The sequence below is a fragment of the Dendrobates tinctorius genome, unplaced genomic scaffold (assembly GCF_039654945.1).
Source record: "Dendrobates tinctorius isolate UK_male_01 unplaced genomic scaffold, ASM3965494v1 ptg000224l, whole genome shotgun sequence".
Classification (NCBI taxonomy): Eukaryota; Metazoa; Chordata; class Amphibia; order Anura; family Dendrobatidae; genus Dendrobates; species Dendrobates tinctorius.
In genome coordinates this window covers 8,066,598-8,082,186 of record NW_027361891.1, presented here as the reverse complement: position 1 = coordinate 8,082,186, position 15,589 = coordinate 8,066,598, and the positions used below count along the sequence as shown (strand labels likewise).

The following is a 15,589-nucleotide window of genomic DNA, read 5'->3' as shown; positions in this document are numbered from 1 at the left end:
CCACATGCTTTATGCATCCATTAGCCCTCTGTGTCTGTACTGTTACACACTTAACATTATGGCTGGTCCATACAATCAGAGCAACTGTTACCACCCAACTTTCGTGTCTACCTCTTTCCTCATAGACTGTAAGCTTGCGAGCAGGGCCCTCACTCCTCTTGTTATTTGTTATAATCTACTGTATGTGATTATTGTTATGCTGTAATGTCTATTGTCTGCGGAATATGTCGGCGCTATAAAAATAAAATTTATTATTATTACTTTACCACTATATCATATTGGAGCTAGGTCATTAACTACGTGATGCTATAGTGAGGTGCGATGAGTTCCATATACCCAATTTTATTAAATTTCCCTAAGCAGCCCTATTCTGGTATAATGTTCGCTCATAAGGTATAATTGAGTTTACTAACTCAATCCAGGCCCTGAGAGATGGATGCATATTACCCATCCAGCGTAAGGCTAATATTTTCCTCACTAAGAAAAGTGTCTCTCTCAGAAAGATTGTAACATGGTGTCCCCACATCTCTTCCTCCAGCACACCAAATAAGCACACTAATGTATTCAAAGGGATGGGAGTATGTACAAGAGAGGTCAACAACGAGGTTGCCTTGTTCCAAAAAGACAGGATAACTGGACATCCCCATACCATGTGTATAAAGTCTGCATCCACTGTATGAAACTTAAGGCTAGGTTCACATTTGCGGATGGCCAAGCTGCGGAGGGCTGCGGACTTCCTCCTCGTGAAGCTCTGCCCATTGCCGCACCTCCTCCGATCAGCTCCGCCTATGTCCACATGCAGCCTGCGTACCTATCTTTAGCATTGGGTACGCAGGCCGTGCGGATGTATGCGGATGCCTCCGCATGCGTTGTTTTGACGATGCGGCGACCTGCGTCGAACACAACAAGTTGGAGTTTTGATGCACCAGACCTCTCCCGGCGCCTGCGCACTGCAGTACTCTGCTCTGCCCTCAACAGGGCAGAGCAGTGCGCCTGCGCAGGAGCCACAACAGGAAGCAAAGAAGAGGACGTCACCATTGGGAGATGGGAGGCGCCGGACCGGACCGCAACACCCATCAGACCAAAACTGGACCGCCCCTGGGTGAGTATAATATAACTCATTTTTCTTATCTTTCAGGTTACATCGGGGGCTTATCTACAGCATTGCAGAATGCTGTAGATAAGCCCCTGATGGCAGTGCCGGCAGCTGATACTCGAAAAAATAGGTGACAGATTTCCTTTAAACTGTTTGAAATCCTTACCTCTCCCCTTCCCTGCTGGGTGCAGCTCTGGTGCCTTCAGCCTATTCTGGCTCTGCACTGCTCAGCACGCTGTAGCGACATCATTGCACTCTCTGCCCTGAGATTTGAGAGTCAAAAGACACTGGACCTGTGACCAACAGGGAATGATAACAGGCACCATATTGTGCTGGTGTCCCCGATGGCAAGTGCCCCCTCACGCTTGCTCAGGGCCCCGGGCACTTGCCCAGGTGGGGACGTTGGCCCTGTACATATTATAAACCTTTTGACCTACGTATGTATACTATATCTCTTCCTGCTGCTTGTCGCCACCTTGTGTGCACTCATGTTAAGGTCTGCCTTATAATAAAGATTGTTTTTTCATTTGCATTATAGCCTCCATCGTTTGTAGTTATAGTCTTTTTTGTATTGGTGATAAAGTTTTCAAACTGACTAACAATGATGGTAAGATTCTGCGTGTAAACCGCAGATTCACCTGTAAAACTTCACAAATATTAAACTGAAAGCCAAGCTGATTTGTGAAAAACATGTTGCTTCTATCCCAAGTCTAACATTATGGGATTATATTCTGTGCAACTCAATTTTAAAGATCTACCTCATCAGTCATGCCAGCTCTGATCAAGGTGAACAGATACTTCAGAAGTCTGATGTCATCCTCACGATCAAGATCATCCAAGGGAAGTTTCTGTCTTATGGGAGCATCAGGATCCTATGGCAAGTTTAAAGGAAATAATAAAAAAGGCATTTTTTTACTGATGTGTAGAAGTCTGCATTACTATAAAAATAAACACAAAAATTGAGCTTGGTTTGAGTTGATACACATGTAGCATATAAATGCATGTTGACATTGGCCATAAAACATAAAACCTGCAAAGGACAAAATGAGCAAAACCCTGTTGTAACTAAATAAGTAAAAGCAAAAGTGCATCTAAATAATAGAGTTTTTAGTAATTACGATAAAAATAATATAAACAAGAGGGTCAAGTGTCCAGTTCTGATATAAGCAATAATAGGTAGCAGAAGAAAAGGAAGGGATGAGAATCTAAAGGCATGATTAAGACCCCCTGCCGAGACATAGTATACAGCTGTAATCTCTGGGGAACCATGCAGGGAGTATTCAAAATTATAATATATACATAATATTTGGCGATGTGCAGCACCACCATAAGATAAATGGATTGTGTAATTCCTGTTGAAATCTTACACAGGACAAGCTTTTCAGAGCTCAATAGACACCATATGAGAATGTTTTTCAAAATTGTGCAAGTTTCAAGAGGTTTTTCATCTACAAATGTTTCTAATTTTCAAGACACTTGTTTGCTATGCTTGAATGAGAACAGATGCCTATTAGCTGTCACAATGGGTCACAGATTACCTAGACTGGATGCTAAATAGTCTGTACTGCAAAATAAAACACGAACACACAAGCAGCTACATCTTAGGGTACGTGGCCAAGATCAGGAAGTAGCAGCACTTTGGATTCAGAGTATTTTCGCTGCGTCCAAAATGATGCGTTCTAATCACACAGGTAAATCTGCATGTGATCACTGAACCGTGTGGATTTATCGCATCCAATACATTCTATTGTGAAAATTTCTGTCAAATTGACATGCTACGGCTTGTAAACCAGCACCGTGGGCAAGTTTATGCAGTTTATATAATTAGAAGCACAGTGGGCATGGCATTTCTATAAATCCCCTCCACTGTGCCTCTAATGTAAAATACAGCATTTTGGATGCAGGGAGGTTAGCAGAGTCCAAAACGCTGCTATTCCTGATCAATATACACTATTCGGTTCAGAGCAGTACTAATTATGTGAAAGTTTCCAGTCCCTGAATATTAAAAAAAAAAGAAAAAAAAAAAGACTTGTTCTCAGGAAAATATCTTGAAAAGGATGAGGAATTACAACAGCACAGTTGCTCAAATATCAGTTATGCATTAATGTTTTAAAGTTAAAGGAGTTTCCACTACCACTTCTAGATCCAAATGTTTGGCATGGATAAAATAAAGCCTGTACTCACCTCCCTTGCAGGCGCCGTTCCGTTCCCTCTCCCCGAGGCTCTCGTGCCGCTGGTGTCACTGTCCCTACCATCGGACAGATCGATCATGAAGATGATGTCCGGGCTGTAGCTGATCTTGGACTTCCTCTTCCTGCTCAATACGAAAGGCGGCGGGGAGAGTGACCGCCAGTCCTGATCGAGAGCCGGCGTCACGTGTCACAACAGCAGCACGGGAGCCCGAGGAGCCGACACAATCACGGCACCAGCATGGGAGGTGTGTATAAGCTTTATTATTTTATGGGGGACAAGCGAGTGGTATGAGAAGAAGCTCTCCAAGTCTTTAACCTGATTCAATACAAATGGGTCCAAAATATAAATATAGATATAATGGCACTTCAAACAAATCAACTCAAATTCGGACTATCCTAAAATTTACAGCCGAACGATAAGATCCTTTTAATAATACAATGCTTTATTGGCAACAGGATAAAAACCATATTAAAAGATCAGAAAAAAACAAGATGAGCTAAAAGTAGCAGAGTGCCCACTAGGGGGTTCATTGTGTGTGTCATGTGTAAAAGGGTGTATAATATGTTAATACATACAGTAAATAGTATAAATATAATAATCACCCAAATAATGATTAAGACCAAAGAAAAAGAAATACACTCAGATCATAAAGGACACCAATATACAAGTTGAAGATATGGCTAAAAAGCGTCTTTCTGTAATATTCAGAATAGAGTGAGGTATCCCTATGTAGGGAAAATACAGCTTACAAAAACATCAGTCAGGATTATAATGCACCATACATGTTAAATAACCAGTAGGTATAAGCTGCAAATGATCATTACCTCAGTGAAAGGTCAAAAAGTATTACCTGCAGAACAGACCCGATGTTCCCCCCTCACCCCGACGCACATTTGACAATTTCAGCTTCTTCATAAGGATACCTCACTCTATTCTGATAATTACAGACCTTTATCATCTATTTAGGAGTGTATTTCTTTTTCATTAGCCTTAATCATTATTTGGGTGGTTATCATCTTTATACTATTTACTGTATATATTAACATATTATACACCCTTTTAAACAGGACACACGCATTGAACCCCCTCTACTGGGCACTCTGCTACTTTTAGCTCATCTTGCTTTTTTCAATATGGTTTTTATCCTGTTACCAATAAAGTATTATATTATTAAATGGATCTCTTCGTTCGATTGTATATTTTAGGTTAGTCAGAATTTGAGTTAACTTATTTAACCTGTCAGAGCTTTTTTGATACCTTGATGATACCTTATTTTAGAGAAAGCACATTCCATATGTTAAAATTCGATGACTGGTTTATACATACCAGTTCTGTGACTAATGGTCGCTTGCTCCCCAGTACTGAAAAGCTTTTCTGTTTTAGTGTGTGTAGGGTATTTTCCCTAAAGACAAAACAAATGAAAGCTTGGTTACCAAAGGTTAAACATCTTATTTCTCAGGCAAAGTAGGTTATAAGTGCATAAGTGGCTAAAAAATATCCCTATCTCTAACCACAGAAGTGCCGATGCCCTCTTGCCTGCATGACCAGTACTGCAGGATGTGTGCACTGTAAAAGATCTCAGTCAAATGTCAATAGACTATTACAGACTCAAAATGATTTAGTAACCCCTTCTATATACTGCAGACACTGGATGTGTAGGGAGTGGGTTCGGGAGCCGACACCACTCCATTCAAGGCAAATCCCCTCTGTGTTATCACGCTTCCAAGCATTCAGCTTTTTTCTGTTCTAAAATCCACAATTTGCTTGTATAGATGTTGGACTTCAGTGCGGATTTTTAGAAATCTTTAACAAGGGGACATGGCTAACAAGATTCTCTGGGGCCACAGGTCTAGGCTGCTCTGCAATTAACAACCCTTCATAAAGACCATAAAACATAGCACTAAATAAAAAGGCTATATTTATGGAAAAAAGTGGAATACGGAGGAGAGCATGAGGAATAAAGTGAGAGCAAAAAGCAGGCTATTTTTGACCCAGTGAAAGGTCCTCTTTAAAAACTACCCAAAACCAGTTAGGGGTTGCTCTTTTCATTTAAGAAAGGTTTAAGTAGCCTCATTCAGAAGTCCATTTTTCACATACGTGTTCCATCAATGATTTTTACATATTCTAGTTGTCTAAGCCAGACCTGGGCATCTGGCTGTCTCAGTCTGGCCCGTGGACCGAGACAGCTGTGGGGCTGGAAACCTGAGGTCCGCCGGCCACACCGTGCCGCCCGCTCGCTGTCTCCCTAGGCGCAGAAAGCATTGGTGGAGGAGGGCCCTCTGGCCACTTCCTCCACCAGTCAGTGTCTGAAACAGCTGACACGATGACGTCATTTCATCGCGTCAGCTGTGTACCGCCGTAGAGTCAACGCATTGGAGACAGCAGCAGAAGCAGGGCGCCTGGGAACGGGACCGAGGCAAGTATGTAGTTTTTTTTTTTTTCATGGGGATTCTATGGGGGTGAACATGGTGATTCTATGGGGGTGACGTACAGCACATGGGGAGGCTATGGGAAGGCTGTGTGGGGCACTCATGCCATACGTGGGGAGGCTGTGTGGGGCGCTCGTGCCGTACGTGGGGAGGCTTTGTGGGGTGCTCGTGCTGTACGTGGGGAGGCTGTGTGGGGCGCTCGTGCCGTACGTGGGGAGGCTGTGTGGGGCGCTCGTGCCGTTAGTGGAGAGGCTGTGTGGAGCGCTCGTGCCGTTAGTGGAGAGGCTGTGTGGGCGCTCGTGCCGTTAGTGGAGAGGCTGTGTGGGGGCTCATGCCGTACGTGGGGAGGCTGTGTGGGGGCTCATGCCGTACGTGGGGAGGCTGTGTGGGGGCTCATGCCGTACGTGGGGAGGCTGTGTGGGGGCTCATGCCGTACGTGGGGAGGCTGTGTGGGGCGCTCATGCCGTACGTGGGGAGGCTGTGTGGGGCGCTCATGCCGTACGTGGGGAGGCTGTGTGGGGCGCTCATGCCGTACGTGGGGAGGCTGTGTGGGGCGCTCATGCCGTACGTGGGGAGGCTGTGTGGGGCGCTCATGCCGTACGTGGGGAGGCTGTGTGGGGCGCTCATGCCGTACGTGGGGAGGCTGTGTGGGGCGCTCATGCCGTACGTGGGGAGGCTGTGTGGGGCGCTCATGCCGTACGTGGGGAGGCTGTGTGGGGCGCTCATGCCGTACGTGGGGAGGCTGTGTGGGGGCTCGTGCCGTACGTGGGGAGGCTGTGTGGGGCTCATGCCGTATATAGGGAGGCTGTGTGGGACTCATGCCGCATATGTATTGTGAGCCCCATCGGGGACAGTGCTGATAATGTGTGCAAACTGTTAAACACTGCGGAATATGTTAGCGCTATATAAAAAGATTATTATTATTATTATATGTAGTAGGCTGTGTGAGGCTCATGCTGTATATAGGGGCGTGTCAGCATACTTAATTCTGCTCAATATTAAGTGATACAATATTAATAAATATTGAGTAGAATTAATTTCAAGCTATTGGTTCGGCCCTCCACAACAGTCATGGTCTCTCAAGTGCCCCCTCGAAAAAATCAATTGGCCACCACTGGTCTAAGCTGCTCACATGTCCACGTTTTTTTTTTTTTTTTGCAGACCGTGTGTCCGTGCAAAGATCACAGAGAAATGTACATTTTTTTACTGGCATTACAGATGACAAGTACCAATCCAAGTCTATGGGTCGGTGATAATCACTAACAGCACAAGGATGTCAGTGTGCCTGTTTGTTGTCCTTGATTAACATTGCAGTGGAGAGGAGCAGCTTTGTAATTTGTTTATCTATATGTGGAAATCACGGATGACAAACTGATGGTAGAAGAATATTTAGAATTCAGAGTCCTCAGTGGTTGATGCCTTTTAATGGCTAACTGAAAAGATGGTAACAAATTGCAAGCTTTCGAGACTACTCAGGTCTCTTCATCAGGTCAAACCTGATGAAGAGACTTGAGTAGTCTCAAAAGCTTTGCAATTTGTTACCATCTTTTCACTTAGCCATTAAAAAGTATCAACCACTGAGGACTCTAAATTCTAAATATTCTTCAATCTACTGGCTAACAAAGTACAAAGATAATGTTCCCCCTAAAAGACCAGACTTTCTAGAAAAAGTCAGGTCTAAAGGTACTGTCACACTTAGCGATGTGCCAGCGATCCCGACCAGCGATATGACGCGGTCAGGATCGCTGGTACATCGCTAAGTGGTCGCTAGTGAGCTGCCACACAGGCAGATCTCACCAGCGACATCGCTGGGGACGGGGGTCGCTCCTTACCTGTCACACTAGGCGATCCTGACGTCCTCCCGCCCGCGTCCACGCTCGTCTACACAGGAAGCGCCGCAGGAAGCTGACGACGAGAAGCGGTCCAGGACGTTCTCGCGCGATCAGCTATAACCAGCGGGGGAGCGGGTCGTAGGTAAGTATCAGACACAGCGATGTCGCTAGCAATATCGCTATAGCGTCACAAGTTATAGCGATATTGCTAGCGATATTGGTTAGTGTGACAGTACCTTAAGTCTCCAGACTGTCAGATCATGGCATGCATAGCAGAATCCCACATAACTCCATGTCTCTCCTTGTTGTGAAAGATCAAGATATTTCAAGTTGTCACAAGATTTCCATCTTTGCACTAACCCAGCACTGCCAAATACTATACCAAGTGGTTACTGAACAACATTATGTGGTTACTGTTTGGCAGCAACTTACTAAATATATGGCAGCATTGAGTTACAGGGAGATCTCGATTGTGCATTTTCACAGAACTTATGGCTCGGAAGGCTTGCGGAATCCTGTTCTGTATTTCGGACCTGAGTTTCGCCAGGAAAGAAGGCTATTTAGGGAAACTAGAGGACTAATTGTGACTTTTGCTAATGAATGCGCTTTTGAAAAAAAAAAAAAAGGCACTCGTGAATTTCTTGAGGGGTTTAGTTTCCAAAATAAGGTCATTTGTGGAGGAGAGGGATTCTGCTTTTATAGGACTAGTGCCACATTTGGGAGAAATTGAGCAATATATTGTGGGGTCCATTTTCCCCTATTATCCCTTGTGAACATGAAAAATTTAGGGTGCATTAATATTTTGTTTTCATTCCACTTTGAGCAAATTCTTGTGATGCAACCTGAAGACTTAAACATCCTGACAGCAGTTTTTAATAAACTGAGGGGTGCGGCTGTTAAAATGTTATTTCAGAAGACACTTTATAATTGAATAGGTCCAAAAAAAAAAAAAATCAGATTTTGTACATTTAATAGGAAAAATTTTAGCAGCATTTTTTTTTTATCCCTTTCGAACAAAATAAAAGGACATTTGAAAAGTGATGCTGCCCTAATGTAGACAGACATTTTATAACTTTACTGTGCATTATAAACAAAACAGTTAAGGATATAAACTTTGAAAGATTGAAAACTCGTGTCTTTTCTAAATTTTCATAAAAAAAAAAAAACATGATCAAAATTTACCACTGACTAAGTACAATGTGTCATGAAAAACTGACTCAATTACTGGGATGTACAGAAGCATTCCAGTGATAAAGTGACATGTCAGAATTGTAGCTTGGTCACAAAGGCCAAAATGGACACAGTAACTAGGGGTTAATAACAGTGATGTCGTCCACTTTTATATTTTACATACCAGTATACTGCTTTAGCATAAAACTCAATATTCTCAGAGAAATCACCGACATCATCCTTGGCAATACTTTCCAGCCAATCTACTACCAGCTAAAAAGGGAAGAGAACAAATGTATATTATTAAGTCTGTCAGCTAGAACCTAACGAGTAAACCAAAACAGTCTAAAAGTGTAATAATCTGGGCCCTAAGAATATGGGAAACCAATATAAAGTCAGCCTCTTTGCAGATGATCTCCTGCTAACATTAATAAGTCCCCACACTACTCTCCCTCACTTGTTTTCTCTCCTTCACGAATTTGAGAAGAACTCAGGGTGAAAGATTTAGGCTGTGCGCCCACGTAGCGATTCTGAAGCAGAATAAACCTGAGCAGAATCGCACACCCTGCTCCCGGGAAAACGCATGCGTTTTTTAAACACGCTTTTGTCAAGAGTTTTTGCATCCGTTTTCCTAAGCGTGTTTGCCCATATAACTGATGGTATGTGATGCCGCAAAATTAATGAACATGCTGCGTTTTTAATTGCTAAGCGTTTCCGCAGCGGTTAAAAATGCACCATTGGCACATGTGCGTTTTTCATTAAAAATCAATTGGATGCTTTTCTTAAGCGTTTCTGCAGCAGAATCGCTTGTCTAAAAGCTATGCAGAAACGCTTAAAAAACGCTACGTGGGCACACAGCCTAACATTGATAAGTCCGAAGCATTATTTATAAATTTTCCTAAGACAGTGCAAACTAATATAGCATCCCATTTTGGGTTTATACACAAAGAACATTATCTAACATATCTGGGTGTCAACTTTACAGACAACAGGTCAACTCTGTTTAGGTGGAATTACACTCCACTGATCCAAAACTTCCAGAGAGACCTGGATAGATGGGCTTCCTCAAAGTTATCCTGGCTCGGCAGAATACATGCATTAAAAATGGAATCACTGCCTCGCTACTTATATCTATTTAGGTCCCTCCCAATTATGGTACCAGCCAGAACGTTCACTCATTTACACTCTATGATGTCTAAGTTTCTTTGGCTAGGAAGACAACCCAGAATTGCGCAAAAACTTATGTTCCGTCACAGAAAAGAAGGGGGTTTATCCCTCCCTAATTTTACACTATTACAAGTCGGCACAGATTGCTCAATTAATAAGTACGTGTTCATATCCCAATAGTCCGAGATGGGTTATTCTGGAATCGTTTCTCTCTAAACCATTCTCTTTATCACGCCTAATGTGAACCACAGACCAACTTCCACGGGGGTTAATGAATGTGGTTCCTTTTACAGTCCACTCTTTGCTTCTTTGGAGGAAAGTCGGTTTAAATATAACTTACAATCAAGCCCTTCTCCCCTGACAGCTATATTACAAAACCCCATGTTCCCGACAGGCCTTGAGTCACAAATTTTTTCTTGGTGGAAGCTGAAGGGTTCTCGTATACTTAAACATTTGTGTTCCCCATTTAATATATTACTTGACAGACAAGAATTTGTTCAAAAATTTGAACCTCCAGTTAGGGAGGTAATGTGATTGAACCAGATCTTCCACTTTGCAAAGCAGATCCTCCCGAGCGGTACTACTCTCAGGGCAACGAGTTTTGAAAATAAATGTCTAAATGACCCTTTGGGCAGGGGAACAATTTCATTGACCTACTATGCTATAAATTCTCCACAAAATGATAAAAAATTGAAGAAGTATATGTTACAATGGGAGGAGGATCTGAGGTTTGAACAGTCAATTGATGAATGGTATGACAGCTGTGGAGACCTCCTTAAAACTATTGCACAGTCTATTATGTACCGGAAAAAATTCATAGCATCTTTCCTAACGTCTCGGGAGACTGTTTTAAGGGCTGTGGATAATCTGGTGACATGAAACATATTTGGTGGTCTTGTACGGTGGTTTCTGGGCTTTGGGAGAAGGTGAAATGTCTGATAGCACAGATGTATGGTAGACCGGTTGTTCTGGAACCTTCTACCCTTTTACTGGGAACCAGGCCTTCCCAACTTCCAAAAAGCTCTCAGAAGCTAGTAAACTACTTATGTAAGGCCACTAAAATCCACATTGCGGCAAAATGGAAGTTGACCTCACTGTCAATATCTATGGTGAAAGAGAAGATGAACGACATTATGTTATGTGAAAGTTTAGAAGCAACTAGAACCGACACATGGGATTCTTTCTTCAGGATTTGGCATCCCTGGATGGAGCTTCACTCAGATATCGACTGGATCAAGCACTAAGGCTCTCTCTGTAGCCAATTGGGAACTGGTCACGGCCTGGGACAGGATTCATATATGATCCTACAATAGTGGGTTGCATAACCGCTTTAAACGCCCTGGATTGGTTATTGACAATACCATTATAGATTATTGGATATTCTATAATTAAATCCTATGTGCCTTTCCCTACCCCTGTCTATGTCCTGCCTTCCCTTATATTATTTGAAATTATTATTATTGAATGTATGTTAAAATGTTAGTTTACACTCCCTTGCAAGGGAGTTCATAACGTGGACTTGGTTTAATAAGTTTCTAAATAAAAATGTATTGAAACTAAAAGTGTAATAATATAGTATAGCCTATTTTATTTAGAAATGTATTGAGTCATAAAACTCAAATAAAATAGGTTTTTACTTAATATATAAAATTTTTATTACATAGGGTAAAAAAATGCAAAAAAGATAAACAAGGTCCACAGTGCAGAAAAAAAAAAAAAAAAAAAAAGGGGGAGGAAAAGCAGCACATGGATATACCGTAGATCCATGCACTGTTAGAAGTTATTAATCAGCAAACATAAAATGTAAGCAATACCATAATTCCAATGGATAAGGTATACATGAAGAACATAGGAAAATAAGAAAACCGTATTTAAACATCCAGTGACCACACTGAAATTCACATCCCAATGATGGTTAGCCAAAAAGAAACTGAAAGCTTTTACCATACTATATAAGACCCACTATATGTCCCAAGAGTTAGTTTCTGAGTATGACATCAAAAAGCAGTACTTATCCATAAGTAAAGTGGCCCTGTGTATTCCTTCCAACCCCATTACTTTCTTATTCTTTTCACATGTATCTTTTATCATTTGGAATTATTGTATTGATTACATACAATGTTCGTTGATTAAGACTTAACAGTACATGGATTATCTGTAAGAATAAATGCCCTAAGCAGCTTCCGGTTGTAACAACTTCCATCCAGTTGTAACCGGTGACGTCACCGCACACCTCTTTCCATGTTAACCCTCAACACACCACACCTCTCACCTTTCACCATCTCCACTCACGACCCTCTCTCTCACTCCGTCTCTCATACTCACGCCGTCATCGCCGCTGATCCACGATCCCCGACATCTTCTTCCGCCGGCGCCATCCTGGATCCAGACGTTCTCCACGCCGGCGACATGTTCTTGCGGCAACGCCATCTTGAGTATCGCGAAATCCCGCGATAAGCAAGATGGCGTTGCCGCAAGAACATGTCGCCGGCGTGGAGGACGTCGGGATCCAAAATGGCGTCGGCGAAATCTCGCAAGATTTCGCCGACGCCATTTTGGATCCCGACGGCATCCACGCCGGCGACATGTTCTTGTGGCGACGCTATTTTGGATCGGCTAAATCCCGCGATACTCAAGATGGCATCGCCGCAAGAACATGTCGCCAGCGAGGACGACGTCGGGATCCAAAATGACGTCGGCGAAAACTTGCGAGATTTCGCCGACGCCATTTTGGATCCCGACGTCGTCCACGCCGGCAACATGTTCTTCCGGCGACGCCATCTTGAGTATCGCGGGATTTCACGATACTCAAGATGGCGTCGCCGCAAGAACATGTCGCCGGCGTGGACAACGTCTGGATCCAGGATGGCGCCGGCGGAAGATGATGTCGGGGATCATGGAGCAGCGGCGATGACGACGTGAGTATGAGAGACAGAGTGAGAGAAGGGGTCGTATGTGGAGTGAAAGAGTGAGTGGACATGAGTGGAGATGGTGAGAGGAGTGTGTGAGTTGAGGGTTAACATGGCAAGAGGTGTGATGCTATCGCATCCTCCCGATGCAATAGCATCGGGCCATAATCTAGTTTTTACTCTTCGCCACGACAGCACCCACTGGAGGTATCGGATCCGCCCATTTGGAACAGGAAACCCTACAGGAAAGATAAAAGGGGCGGTCCGCCTTTCCTCCTCAGTTTTGGTTTCCTGTTCCAAATGGAGCAGGATCCTGCAGGATCTTACCTGGGCCATGCATCCGCCTGTGCGGTCTCTTCGGGAACGGCAGGGGCTGCGGTCCGGAGGCAGCGTCGGGGGAGACTCCTTTTGACGGCTCCCCCCTCGTCTGGTGGCATAGTGGTAATGGCCGGGTCCGGGGAGGGCCGCCCGGTCTTACCAGGGAGCGCGCCGGTCTGGCATCCGGGAGATTCCCCCCCCCATTCCCATCGGTGGGGGTATAGCGTGGATGGTGAGGCCATGTGCGCGCGAGCCGCGTGTGTTAATAGCGGTGGCGCGGGAGCAGGCCGGCGCCCGACGCTCCCATACCCCGGAAGTAATGGTTGAACTTCCGGGGTAAGATGGCGATGACGCGGCGCATGCGCCCTGTGACAGGGCGACTTCCGGGGCAACGATACAGATAAAACAGCGCTGCAGCGCTGCAACATTGGAACATGTCGTCCCCCGCAGAGTCGCAAACCCCAGCAGGGGATTCAGCTGGGGGCAACTCCACCAGGGACCGCAGCGCCAGGACGGAGACTGCCCGCAGGAGCGAGGCAGCAGAAACCCGATCCAAACCGTCTCAGCCATCTGAACCGTCAAAGAAAAAAGGAAAAACAAAACATAAAGAATGTGCATTATGTTCAGAGCCTCTCCCTGACTCCTACCCCAAAAAACTCTGCAAACAATGCATGAAAGAGACCAGGCAGGGGCCGACGATATCTTCTCAGGATATCCGAGCCATAATTAGGGAGGAAATACAAGCCATCAACCGCGCCAGCACTCCCGCAGAGTCCAGGCATAGAAAACAGGTTATTGTCAGTTCAGAGTCAGAGGAAGAACAGGGGTTAAACTCAGGCTCCGCATCCACGTCCTCATCATCATCCTCGGAGGCGGAAGGACGCGCATGTTTTCCTCTGGACAGCGTAGATAACCTGGTAAAAGCGGTTAGGAATACTATGGGGTGTGAAGAGGAAAGGGGAGCCCAGACCGCGCAGGACATTATGTTTGCGGGATTGGCAGAAAAAAAGAGGAGATCATTTCCAGTAATACCGGCAATTAAAGATCTCATCAAAAGGGAATGGGAAAAACACGACCAGAGGGGTTTTCTCCCATCCGCTTCAAAACGGAAGTACCCGTTCACTGATGAAGATCTATTAAAATGGTCTAAAATACCAAAGGTGGACGCTGTCATATCCTCCACTTCCAAACAAACCTCGATCCCGGTCGAGGACGCAGGATTGTTAGCAGACCCATTGGACCGAAAGGCTGAATCCTCGCTCAAAAGGTCCTGGGAGTCCACCACCGGGGTATTCAAACCCGCAATAGCCAGCACATGTACTGCTAGGTCAATGCTGGTATGGCTAGATCAATTAGACCAGCAGATTGAGCAAAGAGTGTCAAGGGAGAAACTGCGTGCAGCCATCCCGTTGATAAGAGGGGCAGCTGCCTTTATGGCAGACGCTTCAGCGGACACCCTAAGACTTGCAGCAAGGTCGGCAGCCCTGGTGAATAACGCCAGACGCGCGCTTTGGATAAAAAGCTGGAAAGGGGATGCACAATCAAAATCCAAAATTAGTGCAACCCCATGCGAGGGTGAGTTCCTCTTCGGAAAAGCCTTAGACGAAATTCTCGCCAAGGCAAAAGAAAGAAAAAAGGCCTTCAGTGATTCTCCCATTCCGTTTTATAGGAAAACCTTTAAAAGACGGCCATTCGGGAGAAGAAGACAATTGGACAGAACGAGATGGGCCACGAAAGACGAAAAGCAGAAGGGTACCATCTTCAGAGGGCCAACATATAGGAGAGAAAAAAATTAAAAGTTTAGACCCACCGGTTGGGGGCAGATTAAAATTTTTTTTTACCAAATGGGAACAAATTACGTTAAACCCATGGATTTTGAATATAATCAAGGAAGGAATAAAGATTGAATTCCTTCGAATCCCCTATGAGTTCTTTGTTATAACTCGCCTTAATTCCTCACTTCAGCAAAAGGCTCTCGAAGACGAGATTCGAGTCCTGCTAGCTAAAAAAGTTTTAGTTGACGTCCCTGAGGAACAACAGGGTAGAGGCTTTTACGCTCCCCTGTTTTTGGTGTCTAAACCAGACGGTACATTTAGAACCATTATTAATTTAAAGAAGCTAAATTCATTTATAAAAAATTATAAGTTCAAAATGGAATCGATTAGATCCACTATAAAGCTTCTTTTCCCAAATTGCGTAATGGCAGGGATTGATTTAAAAGATGCTTATTATCATCTCCCTATACACAACAGATTCCAGAAATACCTAAGAGTCGCAGTGGAAGTCGAGGGCAGGATTCGTCATTTCCAATACGCGGCCATGCCCTTCGGGCTTTCCACGGCACCAAGAATATTTACCAAGGTGATGGCAGAAGTGATGGCCTACCTTCGCCAAAAGGACACACTAATTGTACCATATCTAGACGACTTCCTAGTAATTGGGAATTCAGTCAAACAATGTACTGAACGCGTGACT

The 15,589-nt window shown here is 44.3% G+C and overlaps 1 protein-coding gene across 1 annotated transcript in view; it reads right to left on the bottom strand.

Moving 5' to 3' along the window:
• The window catches only part of NUP107 (nucleoporin 107), a 201,114-nt gene that overhangs the window by 128,531 nt on the left and 56,994 nt on the right, over window positions 1-15,589 (bottom strand). The window contains exons 10-12 of the mRNA XM_073555490.1: window positions 8,905-8,993; window positions 4,616-4,691; window positions 1,855-1,968 (exon numbers count right to left, since the gene is read on the bottom strand). Coding sequence (XP_073411591.1) covers window positions 1,855-1,968; window positions 4,616-4,691; window positions 8,905-8,993 — 279 coding nt within the window. The remainder of the gene's footprint in view (window positions 1-1,854; window positions 1,969-4,615; window positions 4,692-8,904; window positions 8,994-15,589) is intronic.